General features: G+C 47.2%; 1 protein-coding gene across 1 annotated transcript in view; it reads right to left on the reverse strand.

Moving 5' to 3' along the window:
- Positions 1–19,863, reverse strand: part of LOC119383461 (putative carbonic anhydrase-like protein 2) — a 167,844-nt gene extending 147,981 nt beyond the window's left edge. The window contains exon 1 of the mRNA XM_037651587.2: positions 19,238–19,863. Coding sequence (XP_037507515.1) covers positions 19,238–19,298 — 61 coding nt within the window. The 5' untranslated portion in view covers positions 19,299–19,863. The remainder of the gene's footprint in view (positions 1–19,237) is intronic.
- Positions 19,864–27,837: the final 7,974 nt, after the last annotated feature.

The following is a 27,837-nucleotide window of genomic DNA, read 5'->3' on the forward strand; positions in this document are numbered from 1 at the left end:
AAGAGATAGAGTTAAAGAGAACACGCCCGCATAAGTGTCGACAGAGGCGGAGAAAGCGAGGGGAATGTACCGCAGAGTGGTTCCGGAATTCGAAAGACGGAATCTGTGAGAGCTGATTTGGCCGATCTTTGGTATATATACCTCTTTTCCCTGCGGCATTAAAGCACAGGGTAAAGGACGATAGAAATGAAGCTAATGAGAGATCGAAAGTGTACAGCGGGAAACAGCAAAGCGAAGTTTCCAGGATAATAAAGGAAAATGAGGTTCGGACTTTCGCTTGCACCTCGTGGTCGAAAAGGCATGTTTTAAAGCTTTTTAAGAAAGCATCTTGAGAAAGGAAAATCCGGCGTAATGAGTGCCTACGTTTCTTCGGAGAAAAGCACATTAGTACGCGTATATCTTTTTAAAGACGATAGTCTTTCTTGGGGAACTTAAACGCAGAAACTTTGGTCTGTCTGTCTTTCTGTTTGTCTGTCTGTCACCCGATTCAGCCACCCGGCCAAAGTTTAAGCACTTGCGGAACGCCCAGCCATCTTGAACTGGTACCGCCGTTCATACTTGTGAACATTATCGATCAAAAAGCAAATGTTACGCATATCTGAGGCGCAACATCAATTAGGTGGTATTAGGTGGTGTGTTCCTTTACTAGAAAGTACATAGATACGTAATTCTAAAGACCGTAGTGTTTCTTAGGCTGCGCGGAAAATGCTCGTGTTTTTTTTTTTTTTTTGGGGGGGGGGGGGGGGGGGGGCTGCGCTGCAAATGCGACGCTCTGAGCCAGATGCGGCGATTCAACATAGAGTAGGAGGAATCATGTAGTACGGTCGGCAGATGACTATCGTCTTTCGACGAAATTTGCAGCGGAGCATGGAGATACGCGGCCAAGTTTTTTTATTATTATTTAAATAACGGAAGAAAAATGGAGGGGAGGAAGGACGACCCTTGATACAGACTGTTGTTTCAATATCTGTACTCTTTGCTGATTAGCGTCACTGAAGTCATTCAAATGTTCTCCCGAAAGACATGTAGGCGTATTGTAGCTTCTGATTTACGGAAGTGGCGGACGGAAGCTGAAAAAAGTGTTCGGAGAGTGCGAGCTGGTTTTCGTTCGTGAGCGCTCTTTGTCATTGGCCGACAGCCTTGGCTAATATTACGTCCAGCATCAGGATTAGCTCAATTTCGCTCTCGCGAATAGGTCTGACGTTAAAATTTTTTTTCGCATATATGGGACGCCCTGGCTCGTAAGTATCAGCTGAATAGCTTTTAGGCCCATTAAGAGTACACAGGCGCAGATTTCAGAAAGCTGTCCATGCGACGTGGTCAGCGTCCCGACATGTCGTCGCTAAAGCAGTTATGTTCCGGTATTACGCTAAAGTGTTCACATCAAGGCACAAAAACAGTAAATCATAACGTGTGACGTGTCAAAATCACGATACGTTTATTAGGTACGCAGTAGTGGGTCGGCGGCGATCGTGTTTGCAATATGTGATACGCCTGCGCGGCGCGAAAATGTCATAATTTTAAAAGAAAATGCACAGCCCCTCACTCTAGAGGTAGATGCGCTTGGAGAGAGAGAGAGAGCGAGAGCTACGAAACAGGTGCTTCTCGGAACGCCACTGACCACGGCCCGTGAATTCGATTCTTCATCCAATAAGGAGCCGGCAATGTGCGCACCGCGAAGCGAAATGGAAAGCGGTGGAAAAACACATGGTGCGTGGTTCTTTTTTTTTAATAAAGAATAAGTGAAGGAGTCGTCGTCACCATTGCGTGGCGACGGCTACCCCTTTCCACTTGGCTGTTAGGATATAAAAAAATTAAGAAAGAAAAATAATATATATACATACATACAACCCTACTGGTCCCCAACTGGTCTAGACGGTAAGTTCAAAAGTTCTCGTTTGGACAGAGCGCACATAAAATCGCAGTGCACACTTTCAATGTAGTCCGCTCAATATTCATCACAAATATTAGTGTCTTGAAAAAAAGGTTGAAGCACTTTCACTGCTTCGCGACTTATCCGAGATGACCGTGGGCCTAGTATTTTCGCCAACGAGAACGTTCGCTTCGAGTCAAGCGAGTGGATTTCCTGTTCAAGTCGCTGTCTATGTGTGATGTGCTTGGGACAGTCGAGAAACAGATGGTGCACATCCTAGTCGTCGTGGCCGCGCGAACATGTTGACGATGGCGCACGCTGAATCCGGAATAATAAGGAATGAATATAGCGGGGCTCTTCACAGGAGCGTAAACGGACACAAACGGCCGGACATTAGGGCAGAACGTAGACGGACACTAGCCGAGGAAAAGGCAAAGAGCATCCGTTTGGGCCCTGAAGACCATCTCCTTGACAAACGGTAACAGCGCAGTTTTTTTTACTTCTAACCTGTCCGGTAATCAGCTGACTTGAATAATTCGTTCGTTCGGTAAACTCCTTGCAAGGCGGACCCTGAAAGAACCTTGGCAGATCCTTGCCTCAAAGTCATATTGCTTTACGCCTAACGACTGAATGCGCCAAAACAAAAAATAAAGATGTAAATCTCCCGCAGCCTCTCGTCTTCATCTATTCTCCCTCCATTTTACTCCTTACCATAGCTTACACTGACGGCGAATGGTCATGCAGCTCACTGACCGCCGCCGCAAAACAAAAACCATGGAGAAAAGAAAGAGAGAAAGACCATCGATGTGGACAACTCGATTGCGAGCAGCGAAGAGCACTCCGCTCACTGGCAGCTCCCACTGAGACGCTCGGTCACGCAAAAGGCGTCCGCTAAAAGCATTTCGGCACCGCAATCGAGTCCGAGCCGCGATCCCTGCGCAGAGTGGCAACAACCACTCGCTAACGCTCCATCACCTATATACGCACAGCAGCTACAGCGCGGAGAGCTCTAGCGAGATACCGTAACCACAGCCTGTGAGCCGCGCAACAGCGTGATTTCGTAATATCGTGGTGCATATCGATGTGATCCACGCGTAGAGGCTGGAACCATCCTCGTCACGGCTGCTGGAGCGGCAAGCATAAGCGGTGCCGGAAGTGACCCATAGACGAAGCACGGGCTCGCCGTTCGGTCGCGAGCTTCCCGGATCGAGCTATCGTATGCATTTCGTTTCGTTTACACTTTTTTTTATTCAATGGCTGGCCCCCGGTAAGGCCTCGGTCGTGTAGGGATAGCAGGATGAGCTGTTGTTGACATGGTAATGGGCGCGGATTACTGCTACGCGGGCGGGGCCCGGAGGCAATGGCTTCTAGGCACGGCATCCCGTTCAATTAGGATGACCCGCGGCTCCAATTCCGCACCGGCCGGTCCCTCGCCGTCTTTTATATCAATGGCCAGGCCCGATCGCTAGCTGCGGATCCCGGCGGCTCCGTGACCTCATCTATACCGCCCACCCGCTCAATGGCCGAACTCTTCCTCGTTCTTTGGGGCTGCTTCGCAATTTGCGTGAAAGTAATAAACCGTAGAGCACAGAAAGTTATATATAGGACGTCCGTCCCTTCAATCTTTCGGACTCGGGAGTGGAGTTGCCCGCCTCTCTCTTTCTCCCAGCCTTCTTTCGACGGAGACCCCGAATCACTCCGCTCGAAGAGATTGATCGACACTGGTCTGGAGAGGAGCTCGACCATCGTTGTCTTAGTTGTCTCAGAACACGGAGGAAACCATCTGTTGTTGAGTCGAAGCTGGACCACGTTTCTTTACTGGGTAATGATTGGGGACAGACCACGGCAATCCTATGCTCGCATGATGAAGTTCTCCCACAGTATGTTTCCATTTAAGGTTACATTGGTTCAACCATGTCTTTTCTTCTTTTCTTAAAGCGTATTGCGAAAAAAACTCACCGAACTAACTAACTAACTAACTAACTAACTAACTAACTAACTAACTAACTAACTAACTAACTAACTAACTAACTAACTAACTAACTAACTAACTAACTAACTAACTAACTAACTAACTGTCTGTCTGTCTGTCTGTCTGTCTGTCTGTCTGTCTGTCTGTCTGTCTGTCTGTCTGTCTGTCTGTCTGTCTATCTATCTATCTATCTATCTATCTATCTATCTATCTATCTATCTATCTATCTATCTATCTATCTATCTATCTATCTATCTATCTATCTATCTATCTATCTATCTATCTATCTCTTTTAGTAAGCCCTTTTTTCAACCAACGGCAACCCGTTATCACACAGAATGAAGTGAAAGGAAAACAAAAATGAAAAAAAAGGGGGCAGCGCGCTAAACATTACTAATTTGCTTGGCGAAACAAGCTTTTCCCAAGTATTACAGTTGCTTCGGCCAAAAGCATGCCCGTATGCGAAGAAGGCGCAAACAATGAAGTTATCTCATAATGAAAGAAAGACAGAAAGGGGTGAGGGAGAGGGTGAGAGCATCGCTTCGACGGGAAAAGAAAGAACTCTCTTCGCTTGAACACTCCTAGGAGTGCCCGGCCCTCCCAAAAAAAAAGGAAAACAACCACGTTAGCTTCATTTTGCCGCAGCCTGTCCCTTTCCCCGTCGGTACTCGAGACGTAAACGGAACCACTAAGTAACAGCGCCGACAAGCGCGCACCCGGAGCTGCGCTTTTCCTCAGTCGAGTAATAAACCCAATTAAGCGTCGGGACCGCGGAAGGCAAAATAAAACGAACCCGCTTCCCTATGTGCGGACGTAAGAACAAGGGCTGGAGAGTCACGAGATGAATCCCGCCGTAGTGTTTTTTGGGCGCGGGTTATCAAATCAAGGCGCGCTTGATTAAAGGTCGCGCAAATGTGCGACGCCGGAGCCATTTAGTTTCTTCGGGCTCCTCCTTCGACTCGTTCATCGCATAACAAGCGCAGGCACGCCTGCAGTTGGCTCGTTAAAACTGTAACACTGTCGGCACCGTCTGTAATATAACCTCAGTTCTGCTGCTTTGTGTTTCTTTGTGTATGCATAAGTTGTTCTAGCTTTTTATTTATTTCCTTCTTTCTCTCCCTGTTCATTCGTCCTTCCTCCATTGTAGGGTAGCAAACCAGATGCAACCTGGCTAACGTCCCTGCTTTTTTCTTTGTCTTGTCTCCTCTCTCTCTCTCGCTCGCTCTCGCTCGTGATTTCGCGAAGTTTGTGAATAACGGGATTCGCATACAAGAAAAGCGAATTAATTAACCTGAACGTTTCGTTTGTATTTGTTTATTGCGTTAACAATACGAAACAATATAACCTCGTGACGATCAGGCACTGAGCTCAAAGCAGACCGTGTTCGATTAGGCTGGTTAGCGGCGGTTACCTTTAGAAAACTGTTTTTTTTTACTTGATATTTTTCCGTTATATGGTATGTAATGAAGGCTACTTAGTTACAGTACAAGCGCAGAAAACATGCCTTTATTAGTTAATTACCAAGCACTCACAGCACTCTTTCAAGCTACTTGTATCAAATGGAAATATTGATATATGCCAGTTCATAGAGTGAAGCTATATAGAAAAGGAATCCATACTTATTTCGTGCTTCAATCTCCTCTGTAGCTTCGTACTACAGACGCACAAGTGGCAGAATTTTCCACTTTGCGGGCATTCGCAAAACTAATTTGCCCCGTTCTGTAGTTGTTTGTACCACTATCGCCGAATACGAGTCATATACTCAACCCGACGCAAATTTTGTCATCATCGTTTGCCGAACAAAATTCGTGCACATCAACCAAGCTCACGCCATGCGTTTCAATTGCGGCACTCGAAGAAAAGCTCTATATGAAAGCATTGCACATTTGAGTTCCTTTCCTCCTGATTTGCGACATTGCTTTCTCACAATATGGTGAGTTGAGTACCGCTTCTTTTCCATAGCAGCTGTCTTTCGTGCGTATTTCTGGTGAGAATGCCCGCCGCGTTAATACAGTGGTTACGGTGCTCGGCTGCTGACCCCGAAATTCGCGTGTTCGATCCCGGTCGCGGCGGTCGCATTTCGATGGAGTCGAAATGCTAGAGGCCCGTGTACGGCGCGATGACAGTGCACGTTGAAAGAACCCAAGGTGGTCGAAATTTCCGGAGCCCTTCATTACTGTGTGTCTAATAATAGTATCGTGGTTTTGGCGAGTAAAACCCTAGAAACTATGTTATTAGGCGGGAATGACTGGCGAGAATGACAGATCAACCACGCACTTCGCGTATTTGTTCAAGGACATGTCTGTTGTGCAGTGATTTGTGTGAATAACGGGTTACGCACATTTCCTTCTACGAAAAAAAAAAAAGCAACTGGGAAGGAGGTTTAACTGGATGTTTACTTTGATTTCTTTCTCGCAGTCTTACTTTCGCGTTGCTGTAATACCTTCGCAACAACATTTTTCTTTTTCTTTTTTTTTACACCGAAAGGCGTAAGGAAGCACGCCATTATGGCGTCTCTGAGCATATCATATGACTCGACATAAATCCATGAGCATTAGTGCAAAAGTATTGCTTCATCAAAATCCCGCAAATGTTAACTGCATGACGCTCAAAAAAGTGGTTTCCAACGCAGCAACTATAGATGGCAACGCAAGTGAAAGCGAAATACTTTCACCCGCACTCACTGTGCGTCACTGTGCGTTTTTTTTTTCTTTTTGCCCAGTTTTCTTTTGTTTATTTGCTCGCGCTGAAACCAAGTCAAGTAGCAGCAAGAACACATCTGGGAAACCATTCTGCAAGTCACTACGCAATAGTACATATGTACTCGGCTTTTCTTATTCGTTGCCAAGGTTGCGAAGCTTTCCTCTCCGCGTTGGAAAAACAAGAATCAGTATAGCAGTCACGAAGCGCTAACTTTCGAACTAACCAGTCGACGACATCCTCGATTTTTGTAATCCATTCCACCCATCATGCGCAGGCACTTCTCGCCGACATATACAACGATGACTGCGTGAGGCACAGGCCTGGGGCGGCCACAAAATCGACGAAAACGACTCCGCGAAGCACTCGTTCTCTCTATTCAAAGGCACCGTTCAGCCGCCGAACACAAGAGCAAATTGCCCAATGGGCACCGAAAAACAAACAATAAACATTTCACTTCTGGAACGCGCAATTCTCGCAACCGACGCCGTCGCCCTAGCTGAAGCCACGGCCGCCATCTTGTCGACTGGCGGGAGAGCCTCTTGCGTCCTTTCTTTCTCGCAAATATCGTCATCGCCGCGCCAAAATTAATGACGTTGCGACGTTGTCGACAGCAGCGCCTGTGAGTAGAGAGGAAAACTTTTGGCGGCGGTGGCTATACGCTATGCGTGCAGTTGCATTCAAGCCGCAAGCTTTAACCCCCCTCCTCCGCTCCTCCTCTCCGCCTCCAACATATGCCGCCTCGTATTTGTTCCTTTTGTCTCGTTCTTTCTTTTGTTTTCTCACTTATCCCGTTATTTCTTTTTTTTTCCCTGCTCATTCAATCGCTACGCGCGGCCTCCACGCGCGCACAAGCGAGCTTTCCCGACAAAAAACTGGCCTGCGAACACGGGCTCGGTATCTCTCTTAATACCGTGCAGAACTGGGAAAGCTGTACGGGGTGTCACCTGCGGGCGACGCTGAATTTGCAATGTGCTTACACGTAAGGGTGTTCCGTGATTGGCGAGTATATACAACGCGCTCTATCGTTTGCTGCACGGGAGCTTCGCGAGTGCAAGCAGAGGTGCATGGTACCGGGAAGAAATAGGGAGGACGGAGAAATTTATTACGATGTCGAAGATTGATCGACGTGAAGTACCAGCTCCCGCAAAAACAAAATTCTGACATTACTAATAATGACTGTGATTGATAACGGCTCTGTATGTATGCATGCATGCATGCATGCATGCATGCATGCATGCATGTATGTATGTATGTATGTATGTATGTATGTATGTATGTATGTATATATGTATGTATGTATGTATGTATGTATGTATGTATGTATGTATGTATGTATGTATGTATGTATGTATGTATGTATGTATGTATGTATGTATGTATGTATGTATGTATGTATGTGCGTGTGTGCTATATAAAGGAAGCAGTGCATCCACGTGTCACTTCTTATGTGTACGTTGTTGTTTGTCGTCGCGTTGTTCGTTGTCATGCACAGCTGTATAAGCACGGAGATTTCGCGCCTCCGGCACATCAGAATGTAGCTACGGTTGCGAGGCGCTTTTATCAAAGGGGGTTATGGCTGCTGCATCAGAATGCCCTGTCCCTCCTCCCCTGCACTCGCTATACCGAAAGCAGAAGCCACATGGAGCGCACTTTACGATGTATACTTTATGCGCGGAATTTGAATGACGGCGAAACATTCACTTTTACGTAACCTGACCTCCCGCACTGTTAGCACCGTAGCAGCTAAGGCTTTCTTGCGCGCACTCTTCGCTTCTTGTCTTGCAACCAATGCGATCGAATGCTCAAAGTGCAGTACTTCAAGAACGTTCGCCTTGGTGTTTGCTTTACTTTTCTATAGAAGTTCAGCGCAAATGGGCAGTCTCGCTGTGCGTCAAAACCGATTCCCAGCCAATGCAAGGGAAAATATGCGCCCAGCTCTTCTATCGTAACACCTGCAGTGTGTAGTGTATTCAGCTGCCGTGGCGTCTATCGCAGCAGTTTTCTCGAACGCCAGGGGCCTTGCAAATTAGGCCCTCTATTCCAGACGCCGTTACCGGGCTTGCCAAACGCTGCACGGATTTATCGAAGGACAAAGGCACGAGCAGCATTTCTAGCGATGCGGAAAAGAACTTTGTTCGCCTTCTCCTGCTCCACATCAAGGATGTTGTTCTTTGCCAAACAAGAGCGCGATGCTTGAAATTGGCAGGAACAGTGAAGAATTAGCTCACAAGCTGGCAGCAGGCGTCCGAGACGGAAGCTCCGAGACGGAAATAAAACATACAAGTATCTGTCTGTATAAACGTAGATAGTCCCCGAACTCCTTACGCAACGTGGCGTTATCTTCGATGCGCGTGTTTTGAGCGAAGCAGCGTTGCTCCTACACTGAACGTGCCTTGTAACGCCTTCAGGAACAAGATTTTTTCCAGCGATGTCTTTGTATCCTTGTGTAGCGTTGACGGTTTGAAAATTCTGGGCTGATCTGGGGTGGCTGAGCCATAGTGAGGCTTCGGCCTAACATTATCGCTATAATTATTTCTCATGAAGTCAGTGGCCTAGTTTTTTGGTAGTTCTTTTTTTATAGATATAAAGCGTGTCGTGAAAGCCGCCCTTTTTCCAGAGCACAAATATGTGAGCCGGACGATAAGAAAAGACAAAAAGGCTGAACGAAGAACGCGCGTGAATAGTATAGGGTTGGCGGGTATGATCATGGGTTGACTTTTCATGGGTTCGTGTGGGTGCGTGCGTGTCTAAACCTGGGAGAGGAATCATGATTGCTTCTCAGCGCCAGCTTTGGCATCGAGAAAGAATAGCAACGCGGCGAAATGGACGACTGGTCTAGTTGGCATGCTTTCATCGTGGAAGTTTCTAAGGGCGACTAATGACGACACAAGCGAAGCATCGGGAGAGGGCACTTGTCCTTTTGTTTCATGTGTGCCATTTCTTACTTCGCTTAATATGCTTTAAACGTGAAGAAAAAAAGAAAAAGTACTATAAATTCCGAAGGTCTGGAGACATGCTTTGCATGCTACACCAGACGATTAGGATAAAAAAAAAGGAAGTAATGCACACAGTCCGCGACAAACTGAGGTATTCCAATAAAGCTAGTGACTCTAAAACGCTTAAGAAGTGCTTTCGTTGTACGAGAAGCACTGGCACAATTTTTTTCCATTGGCCAAAGCATCGAGGCACTCATACAACGACGCTTATTGCAATAATTATTTTGAGCTCACCAAAAGCAAACAAGTCTTATATCAATCACGATGGCTGAGGTCGCTTCTTTATATTCTGCACGCGGTGGGCGCACATTTGTTAGTAAACTGCAGTGAAATGCCTTTGGGAGTAAGTTCCTCGCGTAACTGGTAATTACACCGAAGATCTCTCGCTACGTAAATCTAGTTGTCTACTGTGTTTCTACTAGATGCCTAAGGGCAGGCTGCAGGTTGCTGCCACATGTTAATCGTGAAGAATTGTTCACAAAATTTGGCGCCATCTCTCGGCGGCAGCAACGGCGTCCTGCCATAACTGAATGGGAAATAGGCGAGAGAAAAATGACATTCTCATTTTTGTTTTAAACTGACATCTACTGCAGAGGCCCCGAGATGGCGCGCACTCCGGCGGCACCGGAACCGGCCGGAAGCACTCCACCAGTGGTGAAGGGACCGGTAAATTAGAAAATAAACCAATGTTCGATTGGGACTCACGCTTTTAAGTCTATACTCCTCCTGCGCGCACGCGCATCCCAACAGTATACCTTGCGCTTCTAGATATCAACGGTGTCGTTCGTATCCGCTTCACTCATTGTTGGGGAATGCACTGTTCTTCAACGGTGGCTGCGTATGCAACGAAAAACTGTAAAGACGAGAGAGAAAAATAAAATTAAGTTCTAAAAGTATAGCAACTTACGCTGGCACGCCTTCCAAAACACCGCCGTTTTCACAATCTGCGCGGCCACTCGGGCTTCCCTTTTGATCAGTCACTGCCCTCCCGATGAGCCGGCAGATACGGAGTGGACTCCGTGTCACCCACAGGATTCGCGCGGCACCACCGCCCGAGCGAGTGGGTCGCTTGAAGAGGAGAGGGGGTGGCGCACATTTGATTTCCCGTTTGCGTTTCCCGCTTTCTCTCGTCCGCATTCGCGGCTCTTCTAGCGGCCTGTCGCGCACGCATTTCCCGAGCGTGGCACGACCACTTGAGCGCGGAACTCTCGGCGGGGCTGGCTGGTCGGCCGTCCCGTATACGTTGCCGGTTGCGCGCTCTTATATGGGGAAATGCCCCGACGCTGATCCATGGAGCGTGCAGTGCCCCGGGGTCCGCGACTCAATCGATATCAATCGCAGCAGAAGCAGCAACGCCAGCTCTTGTCTCAAGCTGCGATTGTTGCTGACCTAGTCGGCCGCTTTCATCTATTATTCTCCGCGTGGCCCATTCCGCCGTGCAGGAGCCGTATATATATATATATATATATATATATACACCCACTCGTGCTGAGATTCCGCAGTTCGGCTCATGGCGCAGATCAACGTTTGATTGGTCAAGCGGCGCAATGAGACACTCCGTATTGTTTGTGGATTATGACTTTCCCGTGATTCGTCATCGTGTCATCTTTTTTTAAAGATTATTATTTGCGTCGATCACGCGCTATAATACTGCGAAAGCTTCTCTAAGCACCTGCTAGTATAGACACTTCTCAAGTTGGCAAATGTACGGAAGTGTCCGAAATGAAACAATGCTCATAAAAGGAAAATGTGTTCTTCATCCATTCGAATACAGCACGAAACCACAAAAGAAACCTGTATGGTATGACTCTGGAAGAAAAAAATGTGTCGCAGTTGAAGTTCTTTATGGTCCGGGATTCGAAACCAGGACCAAGGCATTTCCGAGGTTGTCGCTATACAATCTGAGCTAACCTTGTGGTTTTGCATTTCAACCCAATCGAAACGGGCCCGCCGTGGCCGGGCATGGAACTCGCGTACTTGAGCTTGAAGGCGCAACCCCCTAGACACTGAGTTACCGCAGCGGGTGGGTTTTCCTGTCAAATTGTTCGTGAAGTACATACGATACGCGCATGTTTTAAACCAAATGCGAGTAGACGTTCATAAATTGCCCGCTGCGAGTGTCGTAAGATGCAACTTACTTCCAAAAACTTCACTATTCTATACAGTTGGAGTGCGAACGTGCCAGCGCTTCACTCCATGCACGTACGGCATTACATGCCAGAATTATAAAAAGAAGTATTCATCACTAAGCACCTTTTTCAGTGTCATCACCACATGTGCCCGGTCTTGACGCAGACATCATTAATACCCCGCTGTTCGACACGTCAACGCCTGGTAGCTTCGACGTTGGCTCGTCCTTGTGAGTGAGTAAACAGAGTCTTTATTAATAATAGTCTATTATCGCCACCAGTGCGTGACGCGGGCAGCGCTCCATATGCTCACGTCTCGTTTAGGGCACAGCTCTTACGCGCCCGATCATGGGTTTCCCGCCGTCCTAGTGCGTAGACCAAGCGAACGACTGACACAGGGGTTTATGAATGACAGCCAGCGCAGTGCGCATCTCACGGAACGCAGAGCGCGGAAACAGTTTTGTAGTAGGGTGCAACTTGAGAGGTCCGAAGAGGCCTCGCCAAGAAGGCCTAAGTGGGGCAGCCGATCGCCTCCACGACCAAAAAAAAAAAAATAAAAAAAAAAGACTAGTCTCGCTCATGCACTCCGCAGTTTTCTCCGAAGGCGGGGTCAGCGGCCGTACGACCCATGACGTCAGCCTGGAGCGCGCCCATTGGTGCAGACTTGTTTGCGTCCGCCTTTGAGTAGGAAATGCCGCAGACTTCTAAAGTTGTATCCGACTACAGTATACGCTAGCGCAGAAGCCCTTCATCCTATGGGTACCGGTGAGGTAACGTGTTCCCTGCCCATTCCACTCCTGCAAGTACGGGCACCTTGCGGATTCGCCCATTCAATCCTTTCAAGGTGCGTTTGGCAGAACTTTGCGCGTTGACGCAGTTTGTGCGCAACCGGTGGAAGAGCTTCGTTTGCCGATGCTACTGAACGAACTACTCGAGCAGAAGCTCAGTGCCACCGATGTCCGAATTCTCGTGAGTTGTAATTTCGCATTAGGGAGTGTCGAGACTGTCGGGGCTTTTGTTTGTTTATAATTCTATATGATAAGCGCGCACCACTTGCGTCACATTAAAAAAGAACGCTCTCTTCCCGTCATCACGTATCCATCAACAAATTCACAACGCCAGAAACAAGATACACTGTCCCAAGCCAGGCTCCCCTCTTTATTCCCAAAGCCTTCCTACTCCCGAGAGCGCGTCGAAATCGTTTGCTACTTCGTCGCGCGGTTGTAGCTGCGCGTTTTCATTGGCGCGGGCATGTTTCGGGAGTGGAGGACAACGCCACCAGTCTGCAGTGGCAGCGACAAGTTTTAAAAGCTCGCTAATACTCCGACCATGCAGGCGTGCCGACACCCTTCCTTCCCCTTTTCCACGATGGTCGCCGAGCTAACGAGTCTCGGGCAAGGCTTCAGCGACGCTTTGTTTCTGGCGACATCGCGCCGCCTGGCGCCGGCATTTGCATGGACATTATTATTCCTGGCCTGGGCGACAACGGACGCCCCGGGAACGAGAACTGTTTTCCAACGCGAACGGCACGCTCTGCCTGCGTCGCTGGCGTTCGCCTCCAGCCAGCACCACTTTTCCCGCCACCGCAGGGTTCATCATTCTTCGCTGATGAGGGGACTGACAAAGAAAGAGAGAGAGAAGAAGAAAAAAAAAAGAAACTGTCGAGGCAGGAGAAGTTAGCGGATGTTCGCCGTGCATTGCGAGCACGCTTTGACACCGTGGAACAGCTTTCAGTCCGCCACGTTTTCGGATCTGTCGATGTTTGCAGTTCTTTTTATTCCTTTGTCTCTCTTCTTTTTATTAAGTTTTTCATTACGGCAAAGTGTACTGCGCCATGATTGTCCTTCCTCACACTCCTCTACCGAGAGGCACTTATCGCATTCTAATTATTTAATCGACTGTGCACGCGCGGTAAAGAAATATAAACGGCCAGACGAAGAACAGAGGAAGAGGTGTTCCCCCCCTTCCCCCCCCCCCCCCCCCCCCCCGAGGCATCACACCTGACTATGCGGCACTCGGCACGCCTAATACTTCCAGTGCGAGAAAATGACTGCTAATGAGTCACGCGCTTTCCTACCAGCGGATCCACCTAACGGACGCGGTGTAATCTATCGGAGTATGGCGGTGAAAATGGCAAAGATCTACAAAACGCGAGCGGTACTAAAAATGTTTGTATTTCGGTCATGAATCCTTCTCGGGTGTATTAGTCAGATGCATGTGTTGATCAATGTACACTCTTGAGAAAAAGAAACGCCGAAAGATATGATAAACGGATTAGCGTATCATTTAAATTTCTCAGTTTACGAAAGCGATCGTCTATAAAAAAAAATCGAAAGTAGAAATTGCTCAAAAAGCTGTCATTGCATTGTCGAAATGATTCCTATGTCCTCAATGACGACTTTTGACGAACACACGATATCTTAAGAGCGCCGGATGTAATACGGCACATCAATGAGTACGAGATATATCCTTAAGAGAATTTGTTGGTTGGCTGCGGAATTCAATTACCTCGTTCTTTTTTGCTGTTGTTGTTTTTTTCGTTCAGTACATTTCCGTTCTTCAAAGCAATATCGACTGCGTGTTGTTGGAAAGCAGAAATGAAGATGAAAGGGGTTCGTTCAAGAATAAGAAAGGAACACAAATCATAAGCGTAACACGCATGCTTTTTTTTTATGATGAGTTTTCTTTCTTCAAAACGAAGCCTACCTCGTTTAAGCACCAGAGCATTAGACGCACTCAAGAAATCTGTATTGTTCTGACAGAATTGACTTTCCTTAGGCGACACAACTTCTGTATCCGCTACTCAAAGTTTTCGTTCCTCGATACGGCTACGCGTCTCGAGATGTGGCTAAAACTTCTACCGGTACACTAATTTTTTTATGCCTTTTGTTCGCAGTACATTATTATCTCCATGTGCGCAGCCGAAAATAAAGTACAACACATTTGTTTTCCAACATTCCGTTCGTTCCGAATAGGAGTAGAACTAGTTAGTTATCACGGCAATCAAGCTAATTTTGACGCACGCGAAATAATCATGCATGCACGCGAAAACTATAGGGTGCGTGCCCTTACTTTTCACAGGCAAAGCAGGCCAGCGCGGCACGCTATCGCACTGGCACTTTTCCACAAAATATGCGTGGCAAGCGGCGTACCTGACGATTTCAATCTAATTAAGCTGCATTTCAACTCTATTTCCGTCTCTCACCGCTTTCTTCAATCATTTCCCATCTGTGTGGCTACAACGGACACGGCAAATTGTTGCTATTGCTTTTCGTGTGCCTTAAGTTAATTTAGGCCCGTGCAGAACTCGGACTTGTCTAACGGGCTTGACTACTATATAGTTGATTGTCTAGTAGTTTAGTAAGTTAGCAAGTTAAATGTCAGCCGAAGCCGAAGCGCAGCCACCGCGCAATGCATCGGCCGAGCGTAAGTCGGTGAGCAAATGAAGTTAGAGTGACTGCTTTTTACGTAGCCTCGTTTCAGCATGTGCAGCAGTTAATCCAGTTGCACTCAACCACACATTGACGCGCTCGGTCGAGACCATAGTCGTGCGCATGAAAGGAGGTGGGGGGGGGTGCGCTGGCTGCCCCTCCTAATACCTTATGCACTGCGTTCTGATCGAAGGGCCTCAGTAGGGAGGGGGTCAGGAAAAGGTGGAGGAGCTGCGGCAAAACTTCGTCCCCTCCCCCCCCTCCCTGAATGGAGAAACCTGGCGACGCCTATGGTCGAGGCTTTGGGGGGTACCTTAACATTCTTAATTACTAGATGAGTTCCTTAACTTATTCTAGACCTGTATGATACTGCTGGAATAAATGTTGCGTAAATAGACTGTAATTTTTGGTCACAACAATGATTAATATCGTGCGCCTCGGTCAATGCACTGCTACATCGTCACCAACCCCCCCCCCCCCCACCCCGCCGAGCCCGAACTGATGACGCCATAATTTGACGTCACATCAGGTGACGTCAAATTATGACGTCATCACATAACATCCCTGCTTGGTCAACGGTGGGCCGGTCACGGAGGCAGTGCAAAACCAGCCGAGACGCATCTGATCCTGGAGGCTGTGCAAATCCCACCTTAGCTGCAGAAAGCTTTCACAGGGTGGCGGGGCACGATCAACACATCGACTAAGAAGAGGAAGAAGATGGCTTTCGCCTTCGAGTCGTCTTAGGTGAATGCACAAGGGACCTTGTGAGTTTTTTATTGCGATCGCAGTGGCCAGCAGTCAAATCCGTACGTAGAGGCAGTTTTTTTTTTTCATCTTATCGCTTGTTTTTAGCTATCACCTTTTCTTTACGCTATAAATCCAAGCTTCTGAATGTTCAGCGCCCAAGACCCTTCTTTCATTTGCTACAAACTCGCATATGAACGTCTCTCTCAACGCTCTGAATAGCCAATTTATGACATTTATTTTTCACACCTCCATATGCGAGGGCTGGAGTTGAACGTTATCGAGTATGATCGCGGCAGCATCAACACGCGTAGCACTTTTCCATTAGTTCTTCTTGCTCATTTAATGTCCGGGCACCCTGGACTTCTCCTACGCCGAGGGCAAGTGTCGCAGGCCACGCGACTATATATTTTCAATAATCCCAGATACGTCATAGTTATCCCTGTGTTGAATCGCAACTACGCGATTTCGTTGTTTCTGACAGATTGTAATATGCAGAAGTTCATCGAGCGGTCTTGATGAAGCTGAATGGCCGCAGTTTCTGCATGGATCTTGGTCGAAAGAGCAAAACTGAGTCGTTATTTCTCACGTTTCTTTCACAGTTTTGTGCTTCTATTGTAAAAGCGTCTAGCCGTTCCAGAAAATAATTTCTCGAGCTTGGCTTTATTTCTTAAATTATCATACGATCCTTTGAAGTCAACATGTTCTTTTGAAAGTACACTTATCTTGAGTGCATATCTGTGTGATTCTTTTTAGTGACAAACTACGAGAGTGTGGCTTTCAAGCGCGCCTTACGCGACGGCAGCTTTTTTCGTTGAAGTACTATTTACATCATCTGTTATTTGGTCATATATGTCAAATGCCGACGTGAAATGTCCGCACCTATCGTTCGCATGACTTCAGTGAAATTTACTTTATTATTATTATTCCTCTTGGCGTTCTGTTTGTTTACCAACGCAATGTTTTCGTTGTCTGATAGCTCGAATACATTTGTACCGCTTCGTATTTAAATTTTAAATATATTGTGACACGGAGCCGTTTGAAAAACAAATGATCAATGAAAACGTTTTAATCCCACGCAAGAAATATTCCCCCCCAAGCACTACGCACCTGTGGCACATACCTCCTAGTAGTTTTTGAGCACATAGGACGCGCGAATTGTGGTAGCCATATACAACCGCGTTGTAAAAATAAAAAAAAGCTTACAGTGCTGCGAGAGGCTACGTGTGCGAAATGCCGCGCCGCTTTCCCATTTTCATTACCGCAGTTAGACATTTCTATGCAACTTATGACACCATCGTAAAACCAACGCATCCTTTTCCAGTTCTGGCAATGCTTTCTGTAACATCGAGTGGATGAATGCAGCCCTGGATACTGGTCAAAAGTATATCGTAATCCTGAAATATACAACGTAATCATTAACTCGACGATAAACGCTCTTGCGTTTTTTTTTTTTTTTGTAAAGAACAATATAGTGCATCGTCTAGCTTTGAAATATTTCATTTTAGTATTTTTCTCTCATGTAGAAAGCAGAGGAAGTTGTTTTTTTAAGCTAACCTACGCGTGGAAAATTACAGCGAAAATAAATGACTGCCACAAAGCAACGTTACATTCAACCATCAGTGCAGGAAAATGCGTCTAAGTCTCTTTTTAAAATGGTGACGTAGGTACACCTCTGATTCGAGGTTTCATTAATTGTCACGATATCTTAGCTGTACTAGGCGACCTGTTGCCTAAGTTGTTCATAAGTTTCCTAAGTTATTATAAAGTGGTCATACTCCTTTTATTGTTTTTTATAGGACCCTACAACTCGCTGACTCTCAGTCAATAACTCTGTTTTAAATTACATGACTTGTCTTTTTCCTTTCTATAACCCCGTTTCATTCTTCTTGACTCACTGGTTTCTGACCGATAATTATCCTAGTAATCGTTTGGCTAATCGTAACTTCTGTTTCTTGAACATTAACGATTTAGTAACCTACACTGAACCATTCCGCACTGCTCCTTCAACATATCTGATTCCTATCACCACTATGTTATTCTTTTATTTCTTTAGCACTACAGGATTCGCTTATCAAAATACGTCGTTCAATTAGTGTTTTTGTCTTTTTTAAAATATATGTTGTTTAGAAGATGTTAGCGCTTTTATATAGGGACCGCTACTACTTTTCACGGATAACAAAATTCGTGAAAATCACAGCGATTAAAAAAAATGACGATTAAGTGTTTTTATCTTCTTTTCGTCTCAGCAATCAATTGCAATTTTTCAGCTATAGAGGCGCAGTGTCTGCAGAGATGCTGCGCACGACTCCTCCCAGCAATCCCACTACAATTTCTTCTCTTACAGCTTTTATTTTACTTAGATAGCACTTGATTGACGCAAGTTGGCCAAAATTTTGAAGCACACACAATTCCCACCGTCGTCCAGTCCTCGTTAAAGTTTACTTCACCTTTCGCTCAGTACTTTTACAGAAAAGCCAGCTTTACAAAAACTCGCTAAAGCGGTTTTTACGAAAGGACATTTTGAGGGTCTTCAAGCTCTGCGGGAAAGTAGCGTTCGGTGCCTAAGCGCTCAAAAAACAAAACAAAAGACAAAAACAGGGACGATGACAAATGCCACTTCTATAGCTTCTATGGCTTAAGCTGACAAATGACGGCGCTTCCGGCACGGCTAAGCGAAAAGACGCAATTGTTTCAGAATGGCCCCAAGTGTGCGGCCTTTATTCTTGTACAAGGCTCAGATTCGTAACGACCGCCAATCTATAAATTATTCTCTGCGTTTACTAATTCCATTCGCAAAGAAAAGCACCTTTCCGCCTTACAATACGCGTTTTGTTGTTAAAATTAGCATTAATAGCTACAGTAGCGACACGTACGCGTTCAGCTTGAAGGTAATCTGTGCATCAGTGCCCACAATAGGATGGAAGTAAGCCGTGTTAAACGTTTTGGGTTCTTTTACTTATCTTAACGTGTACTTGCGTAAACCACGATACAGATAACCGTTATGCAAGTGTGATGCATAGAACTGTCGCTATATTGCACTAAGTGCCAGAACATTTGTGTTCAGCAATCTGGCGTGCCGATAGTATGTTTCGGAATTCTACCAAGACATTATAGGCCCGCAGGAATGTCGATTAGAAGTCATTGATAATTTTAAAGCGTGGTGTAGGTGCGAATATCGAGAGAGTACTCTCTAATATCGTCATTATGTTACCATCTCTTAGCGAAAATCAATTACCCTCTTTATTATCTATTAAGAAAGGGAAACGTGTGTATTATTAAACTGTGTTCATTTGCTCGAGATGTCCGCAACGTCCCCATAGCACCGTCGATTTGTTTCAATGAAACGCAGAACTCTGGTGAGATAAGATAACAGGTTTGGCACTCACTTGTGAAACAAAGGAAGCACAGGCCGAGTGCGAAGTGCGCAAGTTCCAAGCTGGCCTTCATCTATCAGGAGGCGGTGTCGGTGCCGCAGAAAGCAGGGGAGGCAATTGGCAAGGTCCTCCTCTCGCTGCACAGGGAAGAAGCGTCGTGACTTCCGGTCCCTTTGGTGCGTTCTTTTTGCTTGATTACTTTTTTTTCTTTTTCAGGCGCCACGGGACCCTGCCGCCAAGAACCTCCGCCACATTTCGGGACCCTCCGGCGTTAGCGACCGCCGGCACAACAGCGGTAGGCTCCGGTGGCACCACGACCACCAAGCATTTCTGCCTGCGTAACAGCAGCTCTTCAATTCATAGGAACGCCTACATCACTTCGCGGGCCAAACACGGTCCGTTTCGGTCGAAGCACGGCCACCAACTGTCAATATCTTCGTCGGTTCCTACACTTTCGACAAGCAACAATTTTTCCAAGTTTAGCGAACCCGAGGGGGACGCGCCTGCTAAGAAGCGTCTCGCGCGCGCGCGGAACCTCGGCGCTGACGTGCGTTCAGGTGAGACGCGCGCTATCTCTCCACGTCGTTCGACGGCGACGCGCCGGCGCCTGCGGTGGTACTGTCCCGCGCGGGACCCCCGGGCTCCTTCAAATACGAAGTCGAGAAGAAAAGGCGGGAAGATGAAGGGGAGGAAGGGAGCACCGCCCGGGAGAGAGGGTGGAAAGAATGCGGCTCCCAAAACTCCCCTTCCAGAAGGTGAGTGAGCGCGAAAGGGCGGAGATAATTCCGACGGAAGCGGAAAGGTACTCCTTTTTTTTGTCCCTCCCTCTCTCTTTCGCTCTCTCTCTCTCAAACTCACCCGCAACCCCGTCCTCCCTGAAGCCCGCGCTTCCTCCAATCTACCCTCTCCCTACATCGCGTCTCGGTGGCGCCGCGTTGTGCCGCCGGCGCCAACCTCCGAAGGGAAAAAGGAAGGGAAGAAGTGGTAGCACGTCCCAATTCGGGAGCGACGCGAAAGGAAAGAGCGTCCTTTCCCTTTCTCTCTGCCTTCCCCTGCGAGATCCTCCGGGACATCGCTAGCTGGGCGCCGCACCGAAACAATACAAAGGATTTAAAAGAAAGTGAAATTTGAGGTGCTCTAGAACGAGAGGAGAGTGCTTGAAGAGCGTTGCCCCGATTCTTCGGTTATGATTTGACGTCTGTACAACACATCCCGTTAGTGTTGATATCTTTTATTTTACGACCGTCTCTGTTCCTTTTTCTTTTTGTTCCCTTCTAGTTCGCCATCTGTCTTCTCGGGCAGGGCCGGAGGTTTCTTTAGATTTCGCCCGTCGATAGGACGAATACGCGAAGAACAAGAAGCAAACAAAACAAAAAATGGCAAGCGGGCCTCGGGGAAGCGCAACGTTTTTACGACGCCAAACGCATGCTTCATTGATTTATACATTGATACGCCAAGTGCTCGCTGGCTCTCCGCGAAACACGACTGGCGAGGGGAAGTCGACACTTTTATTTCAATCTCTCTCTCTCTCTCTCTTCTGCCGGCTGCCAGAGATGGGGAACTCGCTGATAGAGGGGAAACAGCGGTGAGAGGCGAGAGACAATAGCCTCAGGTTCCTTGCGCACCCAGGCGTCCCGAGTGCGGATCTGCGGCGATCCCAGAAACGCTCCCGGGAGCTGCTCCCCCATCTGCGCGCCTTCCGCTCTCTCTTTATCTCTCTCTCTCTCTCTCTCCTAGTTCACGCAGTATTAGCTCTTACTTTGTTTTCTCAGCCACGGTGAACTCACGAGAGCCGATCGTAGCGGCGATCGTCGGTGCCCTTCACATCGGGCCCGCGAGCTATAAAAATTCACGCTTGCTTGACACGGAACGCCGTGAATGCAAAGTCGTCGACAGCATTTTTTACGACCCGGCATATGCATCGCGAAGTGTACGTCACAGGCCGTTGCGCAGATTAGTATCACAGTATTTGGCAGCAGCGTTCCTCTTTCTTCCTCTTCTTCTTCTTCTTCTCTACGTTGTAGTTGGCTGCTTCTTTCGAGTTCACTTCGTATGGTGGCACTGCCACTGCCGGCTGGGCTTCAATTCACACTTTCTTGCTCGACAATGCAAAACTGGTGCTCATATGCCTTATGTTTTAAGGCGAAAGCTTATACGTCTCATGAGTCTAGAGACTGCGAGATTTGGCGAAACCTGACGGTACTTCGCGAGACTTCACGAGCGGTAAAAAATAGCTATAAGTAATAAAAGTCGGTCAAGAGTCACGTGATACTCAAGATAATGCCTGTGTGTGCCGTCGGCATACCCGAAGTCACATTATCGCAATGTCACATGACGTCATCAATGACGCAATCGTGACGTCACAAATCCTCAAAATCCGTGACGATGTGACGACGCCCTGTCTTTCACTGGCCCGTCTTCCATTTTCAAAAGACAAGGCAGAAGCGCCGGAGGTGCTCGATAGTCTCCGCGACACCAATGTCGTCGCACTGGGCGCTGTCGGTCGTCATTACAATCATATTCAAATATACGCTACTGAATGCAGCACCCAGGTGTAGATGACGAAGCACTGTACCGTCGCACCGAGAAGTACAGGGAAACAACAATGTTTACCGTGATGTAAACGATGCAGCCCAACGCTCAAACAAGGTAACGCACCGCATGAAATTGAATAAGTGGCACACACTTGAGTTTACTTGTCTGTTTGCAGTCTCTCGACCAGGAAAAAAATCGGCGTGGTTTGGTTTGGCTAGGAGTGTACCCCTTCAATATAGATACACCGAATACAAACTTCAAGTTACTAAACTTGAATTATGGGGTATGATCCCAAAGCAGAGTGCCAAATATCACGAAATGAAGAAAATCACCGAAACACATGGAATGGATGGATGGATGGCAAAACTTCATTGAAAGTCCTGAGGAACGCGATTATCGCGCAGCGGACTGCTCCCACGTTAGGACGGGCAGTCCGAGAATGGCCACCGCATCGTGGGGTCTCTGGACGGCCGAGACGTGGTCACCGTAGTCGGAGCTTACAAAAAACAAAAAAGCGTGGATGCTTAAAAATAATGCACACACACCCCAAAGCACAAAACAAACCAAAAAAAAAAAAAGAAACGAGTAAAAAAGCATGCACGGACACCTGTAAGTGACATGCTAAATTTCTTGAACTGAAATTACAGCCTATGTTCCTGGAACACTTCTCCACCACCGAATTTATTGTTTCTTAATTTCATTCACGATGGTCACAAACTGCCACCGGATCCTTACATGGAAGCTCATTCGCAATCCTTACAGAAGCGATGGCGCCTGCGCATCATTCAGACTGTCCTCCCCGTATAACTGACATAAATCATCCTGGTGAAGCACCTGCCGCGTTTCGGACCCCTCAGCAGTTAACATTTTATATTCGCCAGCTGCAACGCATTACTTTACCGATCGTGCACTTTACCGCCCTCTGTTTCACCTTCCGTAACCCGCCTTCGCCTTAATATATTTTTTTTTTTCTGAACACTTGTCCAACGCTTCGAGCAACACGGTTCGCAACGTCAGAGCTTGCCCGCTAATCTGAATAATAAAACCATTACCTTGAAAATTCTCGTCAGCGTCAGCTTATGAGGAATTGTGAAAGTAAGCGATTGCTCGGTCGTTTACGAACCCACCACGTTACTTAAAAAAAAAGAAAGAACAGCAGGCTCGAAGAAGAAAGAAACAGAAAACAAGTTTCGCGTTGCGAAGGAGGGTGCTCCGCGGGAAATTCAAATTGTTCGTCCAACGTGCCCCATTTTCGGTACACGAATGGTAAACCTCGCATCGTGCGTAGCTTAAAAGAAGGAGGGCTAAAAGGAGTAAAGAACTCGGTGGGAACGGCACATAAAAAAAAAAAGGTCAGTCAAGATTTTTCTCGTCTAAAGAAAAGTATAGGTTGCAAATCTTCCGCTGATTTTGCATGATGCTCGGTTTTTACATTAAAATGAAGGAAAAAAAAGCACTTACAACACCAGCAACACGAGCGCACTACACTGGGTTCTAAATCACTCACAACTCCCTGTACTTTACACCCTTCTGAAATTTCTCCACGACTGGCAGCCTTCAATATATTTTGCGATAAACCGACACCTCCACTAAAGCCCGGCGAAAGTACCTGGATTGTGGGAGAAAACATTCTTAACGAAAAAGAACAGCCGGATTAATTTTAACTACCAGGGCCACTTTTTACAACGATGAACCTGAAAACCGCCCGTTAAACTTCACCGGTTCTCCGGCAAGCGGTACGAGAGTCGATAGTGAATTACAGCAGTTACCGTGATGCTTTCACGATCGACTCAGCTTACCGTGATTGTTGTCGTGTATTTACTGGATTGTAACGCGAGGGGCGTCTTTCCAGGAAGAAATGAATAAAACAATAATAAAAGGATTGTGCGCATCACTGCACTTTTCAGACAACTTTAATTTCGGTATTCGATTACACTAACATAGGGAGCCAGCGAAATCAATTTTCTTTAGTACGCTATCTTCCACACAAATCCATTGTTCGTTTTAACTGTTGCGGCCTCCTGAAGTGGCACTTCGGCTGGCTACGTGCTGTTCGCAACACTTCCTCTTGCTAGAAAATGTGCTCGTAAAAGTTGTCGCTCCTCACGCGGAATTTCACTGAAAGTGGCTAAAGCCCCCTTGCAGCTACCGCTAGCCATCGCAACCGTGCTTCGTGCGTGAAATTCGCGCGAACTTCGTGACCCGCATTGTCGGGCGTGCGTTGGATCACATAAAAATTTCTAACTGGACGTTCCGGAATATACAGCTGTCAAGACAGGGATGGCGCGGAACTTGGGACCCTGTATGAAAAGTCGGAACATGTCTCGCAATATCCGGGACGGTTGGTAACCCTATTGGTACCACGAAAATACCTTTCAATGTCTCAATCATCAGTGCAGCATTTTGGGATGTTCCGTCGTGGCTACAAATGATGAAAATTGAAACAAATATGAATAAACTATCCCAGTCACTGAAGACCAGCTCCTTCAGACTAAGTAAAAAAAACATTGTTTCGTAGTAATGGCTCAAAGCAGTAATTTTGTATAAATTATTTTGCGTGGCACAGTTTCACTGCCGTGCGCAACGTTCGAAGCACCCTCTAGGCGTCAGAAAAAATTTTCCCCCGAAAAGTACAGCCCCGATAACTGCTTCTCACATTCACATATACAAGCACGACATTTTTTTCAGCATGATTTTGGATGATCGAAAAAGCACCGGGCCCGCTTGATATGGAATGACTCATATATACAGGTATCCCAGCTAACTTTGACCAAAAAATTTGAAAATAAGGAAAAAAATGCGCGCATATATATATATATATATATATATATATATATATATATATATATACACACACATTCCTACAAACCATCGTCCCAGGTATTTCCGCACGCCTTTTGGCGGTCTTAAAACACTCCCCGCCCCGACTTGTCCGACAGAGTCGACTGGAACTAAGTCGTTAAACAAACAAACAAAAAGAAGCTTCGAGAAAATGGGGTTGAGGGAGGAGTTGTTTCGTGTGAGAAATAGCGCGTAGACGCATCGTCGTGCCGTCTGTGTACGACGAAGCCTTTATCGGCAGAGGCCAGGCCGCCGCTGCCTTCGCATCGTCTGGAGCACGCCTTAATTTGGAAAGCGCAGTCGGACCATCATTTCTCGCGCATCGGCGCGAATTGCAGTGTGGTCAGCGGGAAAGTCAAGAGGCCTGTCCAAGCTTGTCGCGAGCGAGCACGAATGAAAGAAAGCGAAGGTGGGGACAAATGGAGCACTGTGTCGCACACGGGCCATTTTATAGACAGACGGGTATGCGGCGACACGCTGAAAAAAAAGAAGGCCACAGCTGCCTGCCACGTGGCTGAAGAAAGCAGGCTGCCTTCCAGGTCGGTACGGAGCACATTCGTGCCGATTTAAAGGGACACTAAAGCGAAACAATAAGTTAATTTAGACTGGTAATTTATACTCTGAAAAATAAGTGTCATTAACTTCATCACCATAGCTTCAATAATAGATGAGATACTCTCAGCGTCAAAAGTTTCTTTTTTAAATATCCTGCTAAAATCTAAATCTTTCACGGTGACGTCACAGATTTCAGTGTTTCTTGTTTCGTATTTTGGCCACATTGGCTAAACAAAACTTCCTGGAAATCGGTATGCCGAGTCTCTGGCTCCGTCAGAAGACAATGTACTTCATTTTTAACGACTAGGAACTATGTAAGCCCTAATAAACGACGTCAAAATCTATGACGTCACGGCGACTGGTGCAGGAACTTCAAGGTGGCGTCGCCACCCGCGTTTTCTTTTTTTCGCGTTTTCTCGCTTATGAAGCGCCTTCTCGCAGCCAGCGAGGCGATTTTGGTATCGTGAAAGAGTAATTTACTAATACGTGAAAAATCGTGTTTCTCTTTGGTGTCCTTTTATAGGCATACCTTGAAAACACCCTGCAGGTCTCGCTGAAATGTTTTGACTATTAGAGATACGTGTTAGGCACTGCTCATAGCTACTGATAGTTATGAGTCGATAACAAAATTTTGACGCCACTTTTTACGCGTTACCTTTCTGTACATAATATTTCGAATTTGAACAGTGTTTCGTGGAAATGCGGCAGACGCGTATACATGGCTATCGCATTGGGCTTGTATGCAATGAAACCTACCTTCAAACAAGTTATTTGCTTTTTTGTGGCTGTGTGGTTTCTCATGGGGCCCGGGAGGCGATCGCGGCCAGAGGATTCCTGGACTGAGGGACCCTCCCACGTAGGGTGACCCCGAGCTTACGAGCTCGGGAACACTGTTTCGGAAAATTAAAAGTTTATTTCATCATCATCATCATCATCATCTCATATCCTATATTATTACGAACGTTAAAGAATCTTATTTTCATTTCCCTTTCTTTCTTTTTTACATGCGGCTTGTAAACTCTAAAGTGTCACTAACAAGAGAGCAAAAAGTGCGCTTCATCGAGCATTTTCGCGGTAATTCATACAAAGATACACATGGAAACGGGCAGGATTTTTACGCGATTTAATGAACTCAACACCATCAACATGAACTGGAATTGTTTATACAAGTACGCCCGCAGAGCTTCTGCGGAACCACCCCGCACAATGGTATCTAGCGCGTTTACTATCCAATGAATACCCTGAATTCCAACGAATACAAACAGCAATCTTCTCATCGAGTAAATAGTTTTTTTGTCTAGACTTCGTTCAGTCGGAAAACTTTCCGTGTTGCTTTCTCGAGTTTCTTCGTGTGCCCATACTTCTTTTGTTGTAAGAATTTGCTTAATTCTCCGATGTTATTTTCAAGTCACGTCTGTCGCACACGCACCTCTTTTATTCCTGAGCACATTCATTCAGACGTTCTACTTCGGAATTAAACGACAACGCGAAAGGCCGGGTTCCGAATACGGAAAGCAAACAGACTAGTCAATCGCAGTCGCTGCTATTCGCAAGTGCGCAGGTAAGTTAAGAAGTCGACAAGAGGGCAACGCAGATGCGAGGCAGTGGTTCAAGCACAGCAAAAGCAATCGCAGCCCGCGCCAACTGCAGCTCGAAGTCGGGTAACCCGCATATCCTCTAGGAGCACGCGGTCGCTTCGCAGCTGAGGTGGCGCGAAGTACGCCTGCAAGAGGGCCAGCGACACACCGCGCGCGGGCAAAGGTGTGAGACCGCGCGCGCCTAATTAGGCCATCTAGTTTATTGCGACGAGCGCGCCTCGTTGAAGAAGCCGCCAGGCGACGACGAAAGGAGCCTCGGGGCGAAGGCGCCCCCCCTTGCACCCCCCCCGCAAGTTTCTGTAAATCCTCAAGCGGCATAACTCCCCCCCTTTCCCCCCTTTCCCCGCCTTCAATTAACAGTCGCATTTAGATGCAAATGCACGGGCGGCCTTCCATCCTCCCAGCGCGCCCAACATCGGCGCGGCGAAGCTTCCATCGCGAGAAACCTCTTAATCTGCTCACTGACTGCGCTGCGCCGTTGTGGTGGCGAGGGATGGGAGTCTCGCGTACCGGCCTACAACTGTATACGGCGCACGGTGGAAAGGGGCAGTAGGTGAAGCGGAGGACGTGCCTTCGCAGCCGCGTCGAACATACCGCCTCGAGTGGTGAAAAAAAAAACTACTCTCGGCTAGCTTCGGGCACAACTGGCCGGGCTTGTGACCGAGAGCACGGTGGCGCGAAATTGCCCCTCAGGCCACCCATCCCGACTTGCACAGCAGCGTCCACCAGGCGTGCTGGGCATTTGCTTGCTCGCGATGCGCCACCAGAGGTTGGCTCGTGCGTGCGCCGCCTAAAAGGTCGAAGGCAAGTTTTTGAGAGGTGCGAAGTGGGTGGGGAAAAGCGGCCACGTGAGAGTGAGTGTGTGTTTGTGGAGGGGGGTGGCGAGAGGCGATGCAGATTTATTCGACCGTCTAGGGTTTCCTCCCTTATGTACCGCACTTGTCTGGCAAGAAGACGAAGCTAATCAACTATTTCGATAGAGTGAATAGTCGGCTGTTGTAGTTTAGAGTTACCGAAGTGCCCGCGTAATTAACTTGGAACAGTCGACATACGAGTTCGTGTGAACGCCAAGCGAGCGACAAC

This window comes from Rhipicephalus sanguineus, chromosome 2 (genome assembly GCF_013339695.2).
Source record: "Rhipicephalus sanguineus isolate Rsan-2018 chromosome 2, BIME_Rsan_1.4, whole genome shotgun sequence".
Taxonomy (NCBI): domain Eukaryota; kingdom Metazoa; phylum Arthropoda; class Arachnida; order Ixodida; family Ixodidae; genus Rhipicephalus; species Rhipicephalus sanguineus.